The sequence below is a fragment of the Gobio gobio genome (assembly GCF_949357685.1).
Source record: "Gobio gobio genome assembly, chromosome: 1".
Classification (NCBI taxonomy): Eukaryota; Metazoa; Chordata; class Actinopteri; order Cypriniformes; family Gobionidae; genus Gobio; species Gobio gobio.
The window spans coordinates 6,284,312-6,306,891 of record NC_137097.1 but is presented as its reverse complement, the minus strand read 5'-3'; the positions used below and the strand labels follow the sequence as shown (position 1 = coordinate 6,306,891).

General features: G+C 40.7%; 1 protein-coding gene across 1 annotated transcript; it reads right to left on the bottom strand.

The window, feature by feature from the left end:
• Window positions 1-108: 108 nt before the first annotated feature.
• Window positions 109-21,201, bottom strand: LOC307143605 (uncharacterized protein; the record flags this gene model as incomplete). The annotated part of the gene is made up of 3 exons (XM_079845332.1): window positions 109-142; window positions 7,301-8,195; window positions 21,072-21,201. The coding sequence occupies 3 exons, from the start codon at window positions 21,199-21,201 to the stop codon at window positions 109-111; spliced, it is 1,059 nt and encodes a 352-aa protein (XP_079701458.1).
• Window positions 21,202-22,580: the final 1,379 nt, after the last annotated feature.

Genomic DNA, 22,580 nt, shown 5'->3' with positions numbered 1-22,580 from the left:
TGATTTCATGCTTGAACAAAAGAGCCATTAAATCTCCAGAAGAATTTCCCGCTGGTCAAGTCTACCTCAGGAGGGTGTGACTACTCCCATACCTTAAAAAGAGTGATCTCAGATTCTCTTTTTCTCCTTCTCTTCTTCCTGGCTGAAACAACACATCTCAGCCAGCAGGCCCAACTTACAGCTTGTGCAACTTCCTCAACCTCGATGTCAAAGCAACCATGCAAGTTCACCGTCATTCCTTCGCTCATCACAGAAGGAATCGATCGCAACTGCAAAACCATCGGATGGAACCATCATCAAGACTTTCTCCTGCGACCGTATATCTGGACGCCTTCCCGGGCGAATGCAAGTAATGTACTAAGAAATACAAGTCACTGTGTAGTTAGTAACGCATTGCTTGCACCAGGCTAATGTTGACAAGAGAGGAAAGTACATTTTTCTGAGGTATTAAACTTTTTTTTCGTAACAAATTATAAACAGGTTATAAACAAGTTATAAACAAGTTATAAACGTGTTTCATCAGGAATTGCGTAGAAGACGTTTTTCCGACCAAAACAATACGGCTGTACCCAAACCAGAAGCCGTGGCTAGATGGGGATGTTCGCGCGGCACTCAATGCGCGGACCTTCACCTTTAACTCCGGTAATGCGGAGGAGCATAAACAAGCAAGTTATGCCCTCCGGAAAACCATCAGAGCAGCAAAACGGCAGTACAGGGACAAGATTGAAGGACAGTTCAACACCACCGACTCCAGAAGCATGTGGAGGGGAATTAACACCATCACGGACTACAAAGGGAACACAAACTCCACCGTGAACACCGCTGCCTCTCTCCCGGACGAGCTCAACACCTTCTATGCTCGCTTTGAGGGAACTAACACCGTCCTCGCGGAGAGAGAGCTCGTGGCTGAAGATACAGAGGTTGGTGCACTCTCCGTATCTGTAGTGGATGTAACCCGATCCTTCCGGCGGGTGAACGTCCGTAAAGCCGGGGGTCCAGACAGCAATCCGGGCCGCGTCATCAGAGCGTGCGCGCACCAACTGGCTTCAGGCGCATATTTTTCAGAGTTTTCACGGACATCTTTAACCTGTCCCTCTCCCTGTCCGTGGTCCCCACATGCTTCAAAACGTCCACCATTGTTCCTGTACCGAAGCAATCAAAAACACTCTGCTTAAACGACTGGCGTCCTGTTGCTCTGACCCCCATCATCAGCAAATGCTTTGAGAGACTAGTCAGAAACCACATCTGCTCTGTTCTCCCCCCCTCACTGGACCCACTGCAGTTTGCATACCGCACAAACCGCTCCACTGATGATGCCATTTCATCTACAATTCACACTGCTCTCTCCCACCTGGAAAAGAGGAACACGTATGTGAGAATGCTGTTTGTAGACTACAGCTCAGCATTCAACACCATTGTGCCCTCCATACTTGACATTAAACTCCGGGCTCTAGGCTTAAACAGCTTATGCAGCTGGATCCTGGACTTCCTGTCAAACAGACGCCAGGTGGTCAGAATGGGCAGTAACATCTCCTCATCACTGACTCTCAACACTGGAGCCCCTCAGGGCTGTGTTCTCAGCCCACTCCTGTACTCCTTGTACACACATGACTGTGTGGCAACCCACAGCTCCAACACCATCATCAAGTTTGCTGACGATACGACAGTGGTAGGTCTCATCACTGACAATGATGGAACGGCCTACAGAGAGGAGGTGCACACTCTGACACGGTGGTGTCAGGAGCACAACCTCTCCCTCGACGTCAGCAAGACCAAGGAGCTGGTGGTCGACTTCAGGAGGAATGAGAGAGAACACCGCCCCATCACCATCAATGGAGCACCGGTGGAGAGAGTCAGCAGCTTCAAGTTCCTCGGTATCCACATCACAGAGGAACTCTCATGGTCCGTCCACACCGAGGCCGTTGTGAAGAAGGCTCATCAGCGCCTTTTCTTCCTGCGACGGCTGAGGAGGTTTGGAATGAACCGCCACATCCTCACACGCTTCTACAGCAGCACCATAGAGAGCCTGCTGACTGGCTGCATCACCACCTGGTACGGCAACAGTACCGCCCACAGCCGCAAAGCCCTGCAAAGGGTAGTGCGCACGGCCAGCTGCATCATCGGAGGTGAGCTTCCCTCCCTCCAGGACATTTACGCCAGGCGGTGTGTGAAGAGAGCTCAGAGGATCATCAGAGACTCTAGCCACCCGAGCCATGGGCTGCTCTCACTGCTGCCATCAGGCAGACGGTACCGCAGCATCAGAACACGAACCAGCCGACTCCAGAACAGCTTCTTCCCACAAGCAATTAGACTCCTGAACTCTTGATCCATCAGGATCATAACATACACTGGACAGAATATCACTCAGCACAACCCACTGTAGATACACACACATTATATACACATTTATTTATCATTTATTATTTATCACATAGCACCTATTGTACATTGGATCTCTACTGTGAATAATAATGTATACTGTACATTGTATATTATCATTACTATAGCTTAATGTATACTGTTTAATGTATGTTTAGTGTATATTGTTTAAAGTATATGTATATTGTAAGTATGTGTATATTGGTTAAAGCTGTGAGAACTACACTCACATTGTGTAAATTATTTATTGTTTATTGTAGAGTATACTGTGCTAGATGTGTGGATCAGCTCTAATGTCACCCGAATCCACTGCTAAAATCTTCCACACCTATGATTTTCTCTGATTAAGGTATCCGCACCCGATCATCACATTATTAGAATTATTCAAATTCTCAAATTTGCCAAAAAGTATTGGGCCACTCCTCCAAATCACTGAGTTCAGGGGCCTCATTTATAAAACTTTGCGTAGGATTTACGTCAGAAGTGGCGTACGGATGAAACATAGGACGTGCGTACGTACAGAAATATTCAGATTTATAAAACCGTGCGCACACACATTCTACGTTCCACAATCAATCTTAAATGTAGAGCAGCTTTTGCGGCTTCATGTCACGCCCATAGTTGCCCATAAATAGTCCGTGAAACGCCCACAAGTTAATATTCATCGATTGCGAAATCATGGCAAACACAGAGAGGAAGTAAAAAAAGACGTAACTTCACTCAACCTTGGCAAGGTGGAACAGAGGAGAAAAATGTTGTTTTGGAGGGCACTGTGTGGGCATTACTAATGCCAAAAAGGCACTTGAGTGGCAAAAGGTTGCAGATGCCGTAAATGCTGTAGCCTCACTACCTCGGACCATGGCCAAAATAAAAAAGAAATGGTCGGACATCAAAGTCGAGGCAAATAAGCGTCTAGCGCTCCATTGCCAGAGTGTGTCCTCGTTTGCCAGCAAGTCTTCTTGCCGTGTGAAGATGCGTTCACTCTGAATCCTTCCATTTGCCACATCTTCTAAGAGCGCAAGATCAGCCATCGTGCATCATTACGCATTGTGATAGGGCATTTTATTTCCATCCATTTCATTGCATCTGACAAGCTACAGATGTCGGTTATAATCTACGTGGAAATCTATCCATCCATCTATCTATCTATCTATCTATCTATCTATCTATCTATCTATCTATCTATCTATCTATCTATCTATCTATCTATCTATCTATCTATCTATCTATCCATCTGTCTGTCTATCTAATTGCATCTATATCTGCTCCGCCAGATGGACACATTGACATATTTCATTCTGTTTACCATATTATTTATGAGGATGAATTGCATAACATGTCAATATTATTGCAAACATATTTCACATTTTTGTTTGTTTTGCACTGCAGATCGATCAAACGGGGGTTCGTGTAGGCTGTTAATTGTAATACTTGCTTTGTGAAGTCTTCAAGTTATTTATGAGACGCAGTATTGCCATTTCTTTTACACAACGGTCTACAGTTTCACACACTTTCACGTGTTTCTTCATCTGCCGACGGTGTCGCCATTTCTCATTTCACCCGTTTTTGTGTGTACGCCTGGGTCAGAGCTTGCGTGAAGGACCGCACATTTTCCCGTCAAGTTTGCTTTTTATAAATACCAATTATTGCGTAGAGAGTGGCGTACGCCTTCTTTCGTTCATAAATGAGGCCCCAGGTCTTCAATTTTCATAACTGGTCTTGAGTCCGAAACTGTTATCCCCTAACACACTGTGTCCGACTGATTGCACTTCATCTTATCTATGTATCATCTTTTTATAACGTTTTTTTATTTTTATTTAAACTTGTTTTTATCTTTGGTTATTGTTATTTGCTTTCTTAAACATGGTATTTTTATTAAGTCGTGATTATCAATATTTTAATAATTTTTCTATGTAAAGCATTAGGGCTGAGCGGTATATCGAGTTTGAACAATATATATTGATACATTTTAAAGAGACAATATGGAATGAGGCAATACCGTTTATATCGATATACAGTAGATTGATACGAACGCATCTGAAAAATAGCGGAGTACGCAGAATGAGCTGATGCAGGGAAAGTGCATAATACAATTTGTCCTCAACAAGACACATGCTTTATATTAAGGGCTTCAAAATAACTGGATATAGTTAGATATAGTTGACCCGTATAGTTTAAAGCAGCTTGCCCAGTCAGACGCTCTGAGAGATACTTGTGCTGACAGACAGATAAATAGCCTATTTGTTCTGTTTAATGCGTTTGAAATGTGGTGCTTTCCTCAGTGCATAACTTACATTTCACAGGTATATTCTCCATCAGTAAATGTTAGAAAGTCATGCAAATATGTCCATTTTATGTCAGGAGAGGACACACCTTCTGCAAGTGAATCTCTGCTAAAATTCCGTGAACGAGCGCCACTGCGTGCATGTGCGCCAAACAGACGGAGCGCAATAGAATAGAAATGCAATAATTCTGACTAAAGTATACTTCTAAAATATTTGTTGTTGGACAATAAATGTGCCATATGTGGAATTCTAAACCTAAAAGTAAGTATATTTTTATGAAAGCGACCATTAAAATGTGGTTATATATAAATATAGGCTAATATGCTTGTTTTTATTTTCATTTTTAGTTTAGTGAATTTAAAAACAAAATTATTAATTGTAAACCTCCAATTTGCACATAATATATCCTACATTACATTCACTGTATTGGTTTATAGCTTTCAATATCAACATTGTTTTTAGGACATCACTGGGCAGGATGTAAAAAAAATCTATAAAAAAAAAACATGTATACTGATTTTTTGCATCCAAATAGGAAAACTTAGAAAATACCAGGATGTATACCGTGTATCGCCATTTAAACCAAAATACAGATATTATTTTTTGATTATATCGACCAGTTCTATAAAGCATTTTGATTTACCATTGTGTATGAAATGTGATTTATAAATAAACATGCCTTGCATATTTAACTTTACCACCATAGCCTACTAAAGTGCTGACTTTATACTTTTGACTGAATGGTTTGCTTTATTTCTTATTGGAGAGCTTCCTATACCTTTTACTTATACTTTTATAATGGCCATTATTGATCATTAAAACTGACGTTTAACAGAAAAGAGAGTTGTGTTTGTCATATTTCATTTTATTACAGTGAAGATAATCAGAGTACATATTCACATATTGCCTGAACCACATATTTATAGGTTGAATGTTATATTTCATTTTGTTTTAAAGGTCCCGTTCTTCGTGTTTTTTTGATTGTGTTTACAGTGTGCAATATAACATGTGTTCATGTTTCGCGTGTAAAAAAACACAGTATTTTTCACACAATTTACTTATCTGTATACCGCTGTTTTCACTGTCCTAAAAACGGCTGGTGAGTTCCTGTTCTATGAAGTCCCTCCTTCAGAAATACGTAACGAGTTCTGATTGTGCCAGCGGTTCCTGTGTTGTGATTCGACAGCAGCTTAGCGCACTTTGTACGGAAAGGGCACGCCTCTTAACGGGAGAATGATCTCTATAGCGTCCCTGGGAAAGCCAAACAAAGGTGATTTGACTCCGGGATGAAAATAACAGCGTCTCGACGACATGGCGACAAACACACTCAAGCTACAGTTCCTTTTCTCCACGTGACCGTCCTCTTCTCCACGTGGGACAGCAACAAGACCACGCCCCCTTTTTCGCGTATTCTTGTGGGCGGAGGTTAGTCTGTTCTACTGTTCTACTGACGTAATTAATGAAGGAAGTACCAGGATGTAGTCCAAGCCGGCCGTTCGCTGTAGGCTTTGAAAGGGAACTTCTGTTAAATAAAATATCTTGCTTGGCATTGAACTTTGAGCTTTATAATTTTACAGGTATTATTTATGCTCTAACAGCAACATTACACACTAACTAAAGTTTGAACAATGGGATCACGAAGAACGGGACCTTTAAATATGCATGCAGTGAAGATAATCAAAGTACGCTTTTCCTGGACCACATTTGTGTGGCTATTTATGTTTAAGATTCTTAAAAAAAAAAAAAAAAAAAAAAAAAAAAAAATATATATATATATATATATATATATATATATATATATATATATATATATATATATATATATATATATTATCGTTGCTTTATGATATTAATATTGAACCACTGTACTCACATGAACTGATTTAAATTGTGTTTAGTACATTAATGGATCTTGAGAGTGTACATTTCTGTGCTCCCTATGGAGGCCTCACTGAGCCTTCAGATTTCAACAAAAATATCTTCATTTGTGTTCCTAAGATGAACGGAGGTCTTACGGGTGTGGAACGGCATGAGGGTGAGAATAAATGACATTTAATTTTTGGGTGAACTAACCCTGGCCAGCCTTTTGCGGATATAACAGCTTCAACTCTTCTGGGAAGGCTTTCCACAAGGTTTAGGAGTGTGTTTATGGGATTTTATTTTATTTTATCATTCTTCTAGAAGCACATTTGTGAGGTCAGGCACTGATGTTGGAAGAGAAGGCCTGGCTCTCAGTCTCTGCTCTAATTCATCCCAAAGGTGTTCTATCGGGTTGAGGTCAGGACTCTGTGCAGGCCAGTCAAGTTCCTCCACTTCCATGTCTTTATGGATCTTGCTTTGTGCACTGGTGCAGAGTCATGTTTTGAGAGGAAGGGGTCATTACCTCTTGGCAGGTGTAAGGCTTCTCTCCTGTGTGAATTCTCATGTGGACTTTAAGATGACCTTTACGAGTGAAACTCTTTCCACACTGTGGGCAGGTGTAAGGCTTCTCTCCAGTGTGAATTCTCATGTGGAATTTAAGAGACTCTTTATGAGTGAAGCTCTTTCCACACTGTTGGCAGGTGTGAGGCTTCTCTCCAGTGTGAATTCTCATGTGTTTCCCAAGGTTTGCTTTATGAGTGAAACTCTTTCCACACTGTTGGCAGGGGTAAGCCTTCTCTCCTGTGTGAAGTCTCATGTGGCCTTTAAGAAGCCCTTTTTGAATAAAGCTCTTTCCACACTGTTGGCAGGTATAAGGCTTCTCTCCAGTGTGAATTCTCATGTGGACTTTAAGAGACTCTTTTTGAGTGAAACTCTTTCCACACTTTTGGCAGGTGTGAGGCTTCTCTCCAGTGTGAATTCTCATGTGTTTCCCAAGGGTTCCTTTATCAGTGAAACTCTTTCCACACTGTTGGCAGGTGTAAGGCTTCTCTCCAGTGTGAAGTCTCATGTGGCCTTTAAGACGCCCTTTTCGAGTGAAACTCTTTCCACACCGTTGGCAGGTGTAAGGCTTCTCTCCAGTGTGAATTTTAATGTGTTCCTCAAGGTTTCCTTTACATCTGAAACTCTTTCCACACTGAGTGCAGGTGTAAGGCTTCTCTCCTGTGTGAATTCTCATGTGGCCTTTAAGATGCCCTTTTCGAGTGAAACTCTTTCCACACTGCTGGCAGGTGTGAGGCTTCTCTCCAGTGTGAATTTTAATGTGTTCCTTAAGGGTTACTTTTTGAGTGAAACTCTTTCCACACTGTTGGCAGGTGTGAGGCTTCTCTCCAGTGTGAATTTTAATGTGTTCCTCAAGGTTTCCTTTACGTCTGAAACTCTTTCCACACTGTTGGCAGGTGTAAGGCTTCTCCCCAGTGTTCATTTTCCTGTGGACTTTAAGGTGCTGTTTTTCAATTAAACTCTTTCCAGACTTTTTTTGTGAGGAAATCTTTTCAGTCTGTGAGCAACTAAAAGATTTTTCTCCAGCTATGAAATCATGATGTTGCCCATACGGATCTTTCTCTTCCATTTTATTTAGTTCTTGGCTCTCCACTTTTAGTGCCATCAGATCTAAAAGAGAAAAAAAACAAGTTAACCCCAGTTAAATGGCACAAAACAACAGACAAAGACATTAAACCAGAAACATGTATGTTACATCCTATACCCAGTAAGCTACAGTTCTTTAGGAAAATTTACAAACTCACTTTTCATCATGTTTGGATTCTATGTGTTCAGGACACTGCCACAGTTGTTATTGAAGTGGTTTGGAATATAGGGATTTGCGATTTGGGGAAAATATCTAATTGCGTATTTTCTGACAGATATTATGATTCGATTTGCTATTTAAAGGGGTGGTAAAGCACGATTTGACTTTTCTAACTTTAGCTAATGTGTAATGTTGCTGTTTGAGCATAAACAACATCTGCAAAGTTACAATGTTCAAAGTTTAAAGCAAAGGGAGATATTTGCTTTTAAAGAAATCAATTTCTAAGGACTACAGCAAACGGCCAGTAGGGACTACTAGACATTCCTCCAGGGTCTCTGACATCACCAGCCCCAATATTTACATAAACCCCTCCTCCGAGAATATTAAATAAGTGGGGGCGAGGCCATTTTGTATCGCCGGGGGGAAGCGTTGTTGTGGTTAGTAGGCTGGAGTGTTGTTGGCGCAATGCCGACGAAACGCTGTTATTTTCATCCGGATTGCAGGTCCACTCTGTTCAGCCTTCCTAGGGACGGGAGTGCGTTGCAGTGCGTTTAATATACAACATTTTATATGCGTGTGTGTATGAGACAGAGGGGAAATGTGAAAATGGAAAATGTGACATAATGGACAATATTCGTCTGTATTTGCAATACACGAGCCGCGGTTCAGCTGCACGAGACAAACACTGCCAGGGCACCCGCTGCACAATTCACGGAGGAAAGCTTCCACAATCTTCGCGAGTTCAATGCAGGATTCGCACAGCGGCTTGTCCTGAAGGATGGATTCAAAAACAGAAGCTGTTTACGGGCCACAACCTGTAAGTATGATTTATTTTTCGTTGATGTGTTTTCCTGTAATAGTCTGTATTGTTAATTGTACGTTGTGGCAAGGAAGTAAACAGATGATAACGCTGTTTGGCTCTGCAAACCAGTTTGTTAAATGCTCATTCATACTTAACGTTATCCGACAAACACCTAACGTTACAAACTTTTTTTTAAATCTCAACAGCGAACTTGGCATTAGTGTAAATTATTCTTTGATTAGAGCTTTTATGTATTGTTTATCTACAGGCATGCTAAACATGGTTCTGTGTTTGATTTGGCTACTAGTAAAGCCAATGTTTAGTGTTCATTTTGGGTTAATAGTTCTTGCGACAGATATTTGGCTATAATCGTTCTATAAATACAAAAGTAACAGTGCCATTCAGGAGCGATCACTATAGATCCGCAGTCTTTACTCTTGAGGACTGAACAGGTTCTGCTCGATCATCTTCACTAAAATTGTCTGGGTCCGATTCTGGCTCAAATTGGTATGGTTTTATTGATGCCATTGTTTCTAATACTACCCAAAGCACAGTCTACCGGTAAAGGTAAAGGGCGTGATGTTTCCGACAAACGTGCACTAGGCGGTTAGCGAATCACAACACACTGGGCCAGCTAACCAATCTGAGCCCATTGCGTATTTTGAGGGACTGGCTTCATACAACCCGGAAACCATCAGACCGTTTTTACAAAGAGGGACAGAGTAGTGTAGAATAAAAGTAAAATATATGAAAAATAATGATTTTTTTTTAAACGAAGCATGAACACGTTACAGTGCACCCCACAAACACAATCAAGCCTTCGAAAGAATGTGTTTTACCACCCCTTTAATTCTGTTAGGTCAAGCTTCAGCTGCACACCCTCTAAAGCCGGGTGCAGGGGTTAAAGTGAAAAAAAATCCTGTGCCTGAACTTTTTTACGGAGGGGGGGGGGGGGGGGGGGGGGTTCGGTTGTAACAGACAGTTGTATTACGGCAGTATTATGGTGTGAGTGTGAACCATAACAGTAAAACAGTAACAACAGCTTAAAGAACAATCATCATTTATTTTTATTTATTTTTTCCGGCACAGACGGCAGTATTACAGCAGTATTATGGTGTGAACCACAACAGTAAAACAGTAACTAGAGCTTAAAGAACAATCATCATTTATTTTTATTTATTTTTTCCGGCACAGACGGCAGTATTACAGCAGTATTATGGTGTGAACCACAACAGTAAAACAGTAACTAGAGCTTAAAGAACAATTATCATTTATTTTTTTATTTTTTTCGGGTTGTAAGCAAAGTCCTGCAAACTCTTTCTTTTTAAGAAATTTGGACCAGAAAGGGGAGGAGGTGGTCCAGTGGAGGAGGCTGAGGGTCTGGCTGGTCCAGTGGAGGAGGCTGAGGGTCTGGCTGGTCCAGAGGATGAGAATAATGGTCTGGCTGGTCCAGTGAAGGAACCTGCGGGTCTGGCTGGTCCAGTGGAGGAGGCTGAGGGTCTGGCTGGTCCAGTGGAGGAGGCTGAGGGTCTGGCTGGTCCAGTGGAGGAGGCTGAGGGTCTGGCTGGTCCAGAGGATGAGAATAATGGTCTGGCTGGTCCAGTGAAGGAACCTGCGGGTCTGGCTGGTCCAGTGAAGGAACCTGCGGGTCTGGCTGGTCCAGTGGAGGAGGCTGAGGGTCTGGCTGGTCCAGTGGAGGAGGCTGAGGGTCTGGCTGGTCCAGTGGAGGAGGCTGAGGGTCTGGCTGGTCCAGTGGAGGAGGCTGAGGGTCTGGCTGGTCCAGTGGAGGAGGCTGAGGGTCTGGCTGGTCCAGTGGAGGAGGCTGAGGGTCTGGCTGGTCCAGTGGAGGAGGCTGAGGGTCTGGCTGGTCCAGTGGAGGAGGCTGAGGGTCTGGCTGGTCCAGTGGAGGAGGCTGAGGGTCTGGCTGGTCCAGTGAAGGAACCTGCGGGTCTGGCTGGTCCAGTGGAGGAGGCTGAGGGTCTGGCTGGTCCAGTGGAGGAGGCTGAGGGTCTGGCTGGTCCAGTGGAGGAGGCTGAGGGTCTGGCTGGTCCAGTGGAGGAGGCTGAGGGTCTGGCTGGTCCAGTGGAGGAGGCTGAGGGTCTGGCTGGTGCAGAGGATGATAATAAGGGTCTGACTGGTCCAGTGGAGGAGGCTGAGGGTCTGGCTGGTCCAGAGGATGATAATAAGGGTCTGGCTCGTCTAGAGGAGGCTTTGGCTGATCCAGCAGTATTCCTGGCCTGTTGTTTCCGTTTCTTTGCCATCTCTGATGACCAAATCCTTGCTGCCTCACTCAGCCTTCTCTTCTTTTGTGCCTGTTCAGTTTCTTTCTTTTCCTGCAGATGTTTTTGATATGTTTGAAATGATGACAGGCAAGACCACCTCAATGGCTGGTCTATTTTCATTGTTGATGCTGTCCACCCCCTTGCTTTAATTGTGGATTTTACAATGGCAAGGCTTTCATAAGTTTCCACATTCATTGAGCATCTGTCTGCTTCAAGAATGTCATCCATGAGATTAAATGATCCCTCAACCAGGGGGCCTGTGAAAATGCCAAGTAGTGCTTTGACCAGCTGACCCAGAATGGGAAATCTCACACCTCTCTCTGGATTTTTCATGGAAACAACTCTGCTCCACCAGTCTACATCAACTCGGCCTTCCTCTTCAATGTAGTCCTGGGCACAAGTTACCAGGTCCACCTCTATTTGGTACGCCCGTATCTCTTCCTCTAGTTGACCAATCTCTTCTGGTGCAACCACATTAGGCAAGGCCTCTCCTAATGTGATAAAAGCCCCACAGATGGAGTCATCTTGTATCAGAGAGGGAGTGAGTGCAGACAGTGAGGTAATGATCTTGTTGTCCAGAGGAAGGTTTTTGAGAAGGAACTCTGATGACTTCATGTATCCTTCTCTGAGAGAGTTGTAAATGTTTTTCACCCATATCCTCCTCTCCACACGGGCCTTGTTCAGAGCAGAGTAGCAGTATCTTCCAACAGACAACATTTTGTCTGATAGTTGCAAATCTCTACTCCGGACATCAACCTTGATGATATCCTTTGCACTCAGAGGGATGGTCTCAGGCTTCATAAATTTGCTGAGGAGCTCTCTAACTAGGGCCACCATCTCCACATGCAGCAAGTGCGCCATTGGTTTTTCACGTTGCATTTTTTTCACAAATCCCTGAAAAGTTGAAAGTACACCTGCAAACATAAAACAAAATGTTACTTTGATTTTACAATATTTTCATTTCAATTTTTTTAAGTGTTTTTAATAGCTTTTATTTCCATATATCAGATGTCATGGAAAGATTACTCCAAATCACATTATCAACCATTTTGACCAGGTCTGAATTTTTGTTTATTTTTTACTGTAAGCAAAAAAAAGTTCTCTTTCCAACCTTAAACACTTGACATAAATGTTAAAAAAGATAGTTTCATGCAGGTGTTATCAAACAATGGTTATGCACCTCAGGGTTCAACATTAACGCTTGTCTGTGACAAGCTGATTTTTTGAAGGGACAAGAGAATTTGATCAATTTCCAAAATGCAAGAATGATTCTGCATTAATTTAGTGTGAGTGGTGATCGATGGTGGATAATAATACATAACGTATAATGAACTGACAGAAACAAGGTTGCGCTGTTGACGCTCCCGCTGTCTCTTAAGGAGAAATGGGAAACAGAGAAACTCAGTTAACACACACGGTTACAATTCTAAACAGTTTTTATATTTATAACATATGATACAGTTAAGCAACATCACACGAGCAAGAGTGCTATTTTCATGAATACCATCATGATTGAAAATGTGACACTGATTTCATACGACAGTTCCATAAATAATTAATTAGTATTAAAACACTTACATTTTGTATGGATTATCGACTGTTTTTGTTCTATATGAGCAGCGAAAATAGTTCCAAACAATAATCAGAACCATAATCTCACAGCAAGTGTGTTGCTGAATGATTCAGTGTTTGAATTAATTGGTTCCATCAAAGATTCAAAGACCTATTCGTAAATGACTGCCTTATTCTTAAATGAATCAGCCGTTTAAAGGAATCGACTCAATGACTCACTCACTTAGACGGTCACCTGCTGCCATCTACTGGTGGTTTAGTTTCATGTTTAAAAATTCTTTCCAGCATTTTTTATTTGTATATTCAAAAAAAAAAAACGTAAAACAATCTCATAACATTATTTAATGCAGTTGTTGTTATTCTTCAGTGTAAATTATTTATTTTGATTGGTATCAGCCTATAGTGTCTTATTCTAATTGAATTTATTGATACATTTTTTAGAATCTAAAATGAAAGCGAAGCCTAATATATAAAGTACTATATGAAAGGTCAAAATATCACAAATACGCAAATTTAAATATGTCAAAGCTGATTAAACACTGGTGAGAATATTGCTTCAGAATACATTAATAATAATAAATCAGATGTTTTACATTTTTTACAAGTGAATGACAGATTTACTTGTCACGTAAACAGGCTTAATGTCGAGCCATGCAACTACATAATATTTCAGTAAATTAAAGTGAAGTTGTCTCAAGTTTATGTCAAGTGTGTCTGAAGAGAAAAATGTCAACACTGCTATTTTTTTTCTAAAGATAAATATTCCTTTTCTTTGTTTTCTGTAAAAAAATTAAATTAAAAAAAGCAGACTTGATAAAGTATGCTAATACTTTGACTTGGAATTGAATGTCTAATCTTGTCATTACATTTGAAATATGGAAATAACATACTGATTAAAAATAATTTAACTTTATTCACTTTTTTTTAAACAATAAACTGCCATTTATTTGAACACAACTGTATAACATCTAAAGCTGGTTATGATTGCTGTAGTAGAGACCTGGCTGTTCCCATTGTAAAATAAAACAAAAACAAAAAAACAGTAACTGTTATTACTATTAACTTTCCTTACATTTAAAGTTTTTGCCTACACAAGTTTGCCTACTACAAGATACCTCTGAACATGTCGATCATGACTTTGAATCGGTCAAACTCTGTAAAGAGCACAGAGATTCGTGCCTTCCGGTTAAGGTTGACTTGTGTTCCCATTCGGGATGCTGTGGCTTGTTCTTGTTGAAGAATTTCTACTCTGGTCTTTTCCTCAACTGTTAGTGCATATCTCATCAGCACTTGGTTAAGAAGCCTTCTGTAGCACACACACAAACACACACACACATACACACATACATATATATATATATATATATATATATATATATATATATATATATATATATATATATATATATATATATATATATATATATATATATATATATATATATATATATATATATATATATACACCTGCGCATACACACCACTGTGGCTATTTTCATTGCTGATTCCTACATAAAACCTGACCACACTCTAAACTAGCACATCACTCTACATGCAATATAATACAAGAACTGCAGAGGCAGCAAAAAAAAAAAAAATAGCATTACCTGTATTTGTGTTCTTCATTTGGATCCAGCACATAGTAGTAATGCACCACAAGAACATCCATGAGTTCGTTCAGCCTGGTGCACACCTCCAGCATCTGTAGAAATCTGTTGCCAATTGGTCTTATCAGGCTCTTGGGAGGAAGATGGAGCAGACTCTGAAACTCTGAGAAAATCTCCTTCTGTTTTGGTGACTTCTCAATATCATAATAGACATCTGAGCAGAAATGTTCAACTTCTGAGCTGAAAGGACTCATGAGGGCCTTGGCAGCATTGGAAACCATGTGCACTGTGTCTCCAGATACGTCAAGGAGGTATGGGTTCTCCTTCCTTGCTTGGGTTTCAAGGCCAGTCTTTTTCCCTCTCATGACTGCACAGCTGTCAAGGAGGATGCTAGTCACTTGTCTCCACTCAAGACCATTAGTCTGCAGGATATCTGTAAGTTCCAGCATAAGTGCTGAGGCATTGGCAATGTTGACTTTTCTGCTTGCCAGATGTTGTGTAATTACTCTGTTGCTTTCATCATCAAAAAAGCGAACAAGCACATTGAGCATTTTATCCATATTCAAGGTTGTTGCTTCATCAACATTGAGTGAGAACATGCATTTTTTTAGCTTCTCAGATAAACATTTTTTGAACTGTAGAGCGATGCCATGAGTGTTCATGTAACTCGCATGTTGATTTGAAACCGACAGGCTAGTTAGCGCTTTTTTGTCTTCTGCTAGTTTTCTACACAGGGTGACCAGTGGCTGTGAAATTGTGAATGACAAGTCATGTTCAGCGATAAATGTGCACAAACGTATTTTTAAGTCGCAGACACGGTCAGTCATAGACAACGGTGTGTCAGCTGTAACAGTTGCTCCCGGCAACGTCGTTGTAAGTTTGAGTGCACGGGCAGCGGCTCTATGACCGGGGTCTAATTCATGACGAGCAAGCACTTTCTTACCGCTGCTGGCATATAGTAGCTTCCTCGAGCAAAACGTGCAGAAACAAGCACCAGGCTCTCTTAGTTTCTGACACCACCTGCCAAAAGGCTCGTCGTCTCTACCTTTTTCTATAATCCACGCCCAGCGCCATTTATTTTTGAGTCCTTTATCTATGGGTAGGACATCATCCCCAGGCTTCATGAACTTGCGCTCCATGCTTTCAACGACAACGCTAACTTGACGTATGGATGGACCTCACACAGTGTTGCTAAGACACGCCCTGCACTGCTTCCGATAGGCTTGTAACGTTAGTTAGAGCTGCGTTCCTCTCATATGATTGGTAGGTGAAATCAATTGACTCGAAAAATATTAAACCGCGTTTTAACACGCAATCCTGCAGTGTGACTTCTCCTAGGACGATCGTCAAATCAAGAATCAGTAGGAGCGCAGAACCCAATGACGCATTTCGTGCTACAACATCAAATCACAACAGGGAACATGTCGAAAAGAGTCAGGTGAATGAAAAATGCCACTGCTTGTTTTTGTTGTTTGCTGAACGCTACCATTGTGTCTGTGAATGCGGCTCACCGTTACCGAACGTATCACGGATTGATGACGTAAAACTCAGTCCGTACGAGTCTCTTGCTTGCGTCCGTTTTTCACGTCTGACTGTCGTACAGTCTGACATAATGACAACTGAGATCCTACAGTGTGACATTACATCAGGGATCATGTTCATACAGTCTGACAAGCAACATTCGCAAAGGATTTAGAAAAATCGCACCGTGTGCAGGACCCTTAACTCCAATTATAAAATAGTTTTTTCTCCAATTCATTGTTGAAATATAATTTTATACACAGTGTCTGTCATTTTCACGACAGGTTTATTTAACATGCATGAAATAATCAAGACATCACTAACAGGTTAAGTAGAATATAATGAATATAACGGCTAATATAGAGCATAATTTTATTCACTAGAGAAATCAACTCTTTCACTAAATATATGTTGACACTGAATGACTGCCGGAGGTAAATGTGATGCTAACGTTACATGACATTGTTTAGTTTACAAGCAGTTATATTGACGTCTTTCCCCTGTTGAAACACTGATTTAGCGATTACACCACATGACAGTAAGTTGTAATGTATCCTCAGCATCAGGGACGTCGTTAGGCCTATTTTAGGGGGGCTGAAGCTACCCCAAAATGTTCCTAAGCCCCCCAAAATGATAATAAGAACCACAATAACAATTCGATTTATCAATAACCCTATCCTCATTCATATTTAGACGCAACAAATGATTTATATCCAGCTACAAAAAAATAGCCGAAAAGTCGGAAGTTGGACAGAAGTACAAAGAGTCGTTGTGCTATCAAGATGATACAGCGTTGCAGACCGGAGCACTACTGCAAGTAACTTCATCTCGTCTCATCGTTACCAAGGTTATAATCGTTAACGAAAGCGAACGAAAAAACGAAAACTAGGTGGGTTGTCGTTAACTGAAATAAAAATAAAAACGAGGCAACTGGTAACAAAAATGGTAACTAACCAAAACTGTAATGTGTGTTTGGCAAAACTAACTAAAATAAAACTATAGATCAAATGTCCTTAGTTTTCGTCTTCATCAATGTCTTTCATTGAGCAAATAACCTTCAGCTGCATTTTCTTCCCCTGCGTCTCTCACTCACGCGTCTCTCTCACATACACACGCGCCACCAGGGGTGTAAATTTAATCTAAAAGTTGGGGGTGACAATAAACATGAAATTTCTCAAGAGCAATTTTTGAAGGGGACACAAATAATACAGCCAAAATCGTACTTGTAAGGATGTGTGTACCACAAAAAAAAAAAAAAAAAAAACATTTTGTACTTATTTGGCGTTTTGGTGCACTGAAAAATTATCTAATGTCCGTTTTTCTTTTCTATGTTATTTTATCTGACCAACAACAACGCAATAGTAGTTTAAATACGATTAAGGTTCACCACGCAGTCATATTATAATTATTAAATGATCTTGCGTCCTCTACATAGTATTTTATAATATGATATTCAGATATTTAGATATTTAACTGCAGCAAGCCCTCTGATCTGCCCCTTATCATCATATTGAGCAAAACCCTACACAGATCTGACTGAACTTTCGGTTTAGAATTAGCCAATTTTTAGAATTTGGGGGCGGGTTGCTTGAATTTTGGGTTCATTAGCCTATTATTCGTAATGAAAAACACAACAACAAAACAGTACAATGACACACTCCCTTAAATAGGCGCTTTTACACTTTGAAACCAAATCTTCGATAATCTTGTCTGTCAGCTGTTTGCTCGTTCGGCTCGTGCTGTATTGAGCAGACACGTTCAGTTTTTAATTGTTTTGTCAGTTCTCTAACTGAACTCAATGATTTTATTACTATACAGCGGAGCGTAGGGGGTGGGCAAGTGATGTTAACAGTGTTTTGCCTAATCTGTATTAAAAAGAAAAGAATCACTTCATCTGACGTTTAAAGTGAAAATAGCCTTGACCGCGACTTACTGGTGTTTCACAAATGCTGTCTGAAGAGCCTTGTTCTCTCCCCAAACTTGTGTGGTAGTTTTTCTACGTTCTACTACGTTAGTTGAGGTGTGCGGTGGATCAAACCACTGTGAGGCAAGGGGGGACTCAAAATGTTTCTAAACTTAAAACGCATTTTTTTGTCCCGTTTGCGTTTGTATTGTTTTACTACTTACACATTTATTTTAAATATATATTGTTATATTATTTACAATACTCAGCATGGTTTTTAGGGGGGGACAGCCCTCATATAGGGGGGGTCCTGTCCCCCCCATCCACTCTGCGATTTACGCCCCTGCACGCCACACACACAACACACACACACACACAGCCCCTCCCCTCCGTGCACACCGCCGTCTCCATGAGAACGAGTGCTCGCCGTTGAAAGCAAGTTTGCGAAAGGTTGGCATCTCGTGAACACCTTTACACAATCACACACTGAATGTTTGATGAGTAGGCTATTGTATAGGGTACATTTATCAGAAGCCTTGGATGAACAGGGAAGTGCGACTCCTGCTGAAGTCACGCAACACTGCCTTCAGATCAGGAGATGCACAAGCCTACAGTACATCCAGAGCAAACCTGAAGAGGGGCATCAAAAAGGCCAAGCACTGCTACAAGCTAAAGATAGAGGGACACTTTTCCAACTCTGACCCTCGACGCATGTGGCAGGGCATTCAGGCCATTAGTGATTACAAACCCACCCACTCCACCCCCGCAGCCACTGATGTCAACTTCCTGAACGAGCTAAATTACTTCTATGCTCGTTTTGAAAGAGACAACAGAGAAACTGCCACCAAGCTCAAACCCTCAGCTGACCACCCACCAATCACACTCTCCTCCACAGATGTCTGCAAGGCACTGAGCCGGATCAGCGCGCACAAGGCTGCTGGACCAGACAACATCCCTGGTTGTGTTCTCAGGGCATGTGCGGAGCAGCTTTTTTTTTTTTTTCAGTTTTTACAGACATTTTCAACCTGTCTCTTGCCCAAGCAGCTGTACCAACATGCTTTAAACGCACTTCCATTGTGCCAGTGCCAAAACTCTAGCCCGAGGTGCCCTAATGACTACCGCCCTGTAGCACTCACACCCATCGTTATGAAGTGCTTTGAGCGGCTGGTCCTGGAACACCTAAAAGACTCTCTACCATCCACATTGGACTCACACCAGTTTGCCTATCGCAGCAATAGGAGCACAGAGGATGCCGTTTCCATGGCACTGCACTCTGTGCTCACCCATCTGGACAGTAAAAACACTTATGCACGCATGCTGTTTGTTGACTTCAGCTCAGCATTCAACACTGTCATCCCATCCAAGTTAATAGCCAAACTTGGAGACCTGGGCATCAACACTTCAATGTGTAACTGGATTTTGGACTTCCTAACAGACAGACCCCAGAATGTTCGATCAGGATCCACCTGCTCCACGTCCATTACACTCAACACTGGTGTACCACAGGGCTGTGTGCTAAGCCCATTTCTCTACTCCCTCTTCACCGCCGACTGCAAGCCTGTGTATGGAACTAATGATATAAATAGTAAACTTAATAATAAACTTCACCTGTAAATTCTGTTTATAGTAATAGCCATCCGTATATTATATTCATAGTACATATTCACCTGTAAATTCTGTTTAAAGTAATAGCCATCTGTATATTAAATTCCTAGTACATATTCACATGTAAATTCTGTTTATAGTAATAGCCATCTGTATATTATATTCACTGTACATATTCACCTGTAAATTCAGTTCTGTTTATAGTAATAACCATCTCTCTATTTATACATATTTATATATACTCAGTACATATCCATGTCCTGCACTTACGCAACCACTGTATATCCTGCACTTGCTGCTATTGCACTTCTGGTTAGACCTAAACTGCATTTTGTTGCCTTGTACTTGTACTTGTGTAATGACAATAAAGTTGAATCTAATCTAATCTAATCAGGAGCAAAATCTGGCCTAAGGAAATTCCCCCTTTGATGTCTCTAAAAGCTAACATTACAGTAACTTTTCTTTAACAGAGTAGAAATGGAAGAGAATATGTCTGTCACGTTTTACTTGTTAAAGGGATAGTTCACCAAAAAATGAAACTTCTGTCATCATTTACTCACCCTCAAGTTGTTTCAAACCTGTATGAGTTTCTTTCTTCTGCTGAACACAAAAGAAGATATTTTGAATAATGTTTGTAACCAAGCAGAGAGAGCAACCATTGACTAAAAATACTATGGTAGTCAATGGTTGCTTTCTCTGCTTGGTTACAAACATTATTCAAAATATCTTCTTTTGTGTTCAGCAAAACAAAGAAACTCATTCAGGTTTGGAACAACTTGAGGGTGAGTAAATGATGACAGAAGTTTCTATCCCTTTAAGCTCTAGATGTGAGTGCAAAGATTTTGCAAACGCAAGTTACAAATACCCTGGGGGCGAGTGTGGGAACTCAGATTGAAGTGTGTTCGGCGCTTGAAACAAGACGACTGTGAACTGTTAAAGATTGCACTCGGTTACATGCGTGCACCGAACTATCCCTCATTGTGTTAAACCCGCCAATAGCGCGCCAGGTGAATAAGCCGGTTTCTGATTGGTCCCCGCAAATTTGTAACAGAAGCAGGATAGAAATATGTACAAGTTTCCAGCCTGAGGTACAGGCCGAAATCAAATCGCCTGCAGTTTGGGCTGGGTTTACCTGGTCTAGGCCATTTCAGGAGCGACTCGCGGAACAGGATAGCGGATTCAGTCAATTAAAAGCGCTCGTCATTCCTGAAACTTTGCGGTATATGTGGACGTTGGTCCTCTTAAGAAACATAGTTTAGACTACAGAAAGCAAGCAGTGCAGCCGTTATAGTGATCGACAGAAAATCCCTCTATAAACCAATGAATCTAACAGCACAAAAAATTATTTACATTGAGTATAAGCTTTGCTTGTTATAATGAGAGGATCTGTGAGCGTGTAGACTTGAAAATATCAAATGAGTGAGTTCAGCTTTGAGAATGAAACCAACCTGTGTGTTCTTCAGTTTTTTCATGTTTCACTCTCAATGTTTCTTCAATCTTCATGTCTTCTCTCTCCTCTTTCTCTGTGTGTTCCTCAGTTTCTTCATGTTTCACTCTCAATGTTTCCTCAATCTTCATGTCTTCACTCTCCTCTTTCTCTGTTTGTTCCTCAGTTTCTTCATGTTTCACTCTGAATGTTTCTTCAATCTTCACGTCTTCTCTCTCCTCTTTCTCTGTTTGTTCCTCAGTTTTTTCATGTTTCACTCTCAATGTTTCTTCAATCTTCATGTCTTCTCTCTCCTCTTTCTCTGAGTGTTCTTCAGTTTCTTCATGTTTCACTCTCAATGTTTCTTCAATCTTCATGTCTTCTCTCTCCTCTTTCTCTGTGTGTTCCTCAGTTTCTTCATGTTTCAAACTGAATACATTTTCAATCCTCAAGTCTTCACTCTCCTCTTTCTTTCTTTGTTCCTCAGTTTCTTCATGTTTCAAACTGAATACATTTTCAATCCTCAGGTCTTCACGCTGGAGTGTTACGGATACGTGGTGTTGCCATAGACAATAAATTAATTAATTTGGTAAATAAATATAAACAACATTTATTTATACATCACACAACTATTTACAACACAACAGAGGTTGGCTTTGCTTGAGTTGTTGCTCTGGATTTTGTTGCTTTTAAGAAAAAAAAACTAATTTTTGCCTTTTTAGGTTCGTCACCTTCTCCATTGCATTTTTACATTTTTACCATTAAAGTTACTACACGCAAATCCGTGTTTTTTTGTTGTTGTTGTTTTTTTGGGGGGGAATATATTTCAGGGCTCAATGCTAAGGATTTTTTTCGGGGGTTCAAATTTTTACTTGCCCTGTCAGAATTTTCACTGACCCCACCACAAAAAAAACCCACAAATAAAATAAAATAGGCCTAGTATTGTTTTTGAGCCATATAAGCTTAATAAATAAGGTTATGACTCTAAAAACTAATATCCTAACTCATATATTTTTTTTATATTGTTAAAGACCATCAGTAATAAAATAAGAACAAATAATCAAATTATGAGCAAATGCACAAATAAATACAGCACAACAAACATATACAAATGAAATAAACAGTTATTTTCATGTAGGTCTAAACTAGATTGTCAGGTACAAAAATAGTAATCAAATGTAAAATATAACTGCATAGTCTGCATAAAATTATATGCCACTGCATATAAATACAGATTAACCCTTATTAAAAGTTATTCAGTCAAGAGCAGTGAGTGATTTTTTTTTGTATCTTTTGTTATCTCAATATTTATATAGCCAATGACGATATTTTCCGTCTTTCCATGTGTTCACTGTTATACGGTAGGGGGCGCTGTAGCGCATTTCCTGCACGAGAACAGAATCTCCTGATCAAAACAGCCGAAGAAGCAGGAACGTGCGCTATCATAAGCAGATGCATATGTAAAATAACGCGATCATCACCATTAAACAGCATATAAATCACAACTGTCTAATGTTATTGAATGAAATGT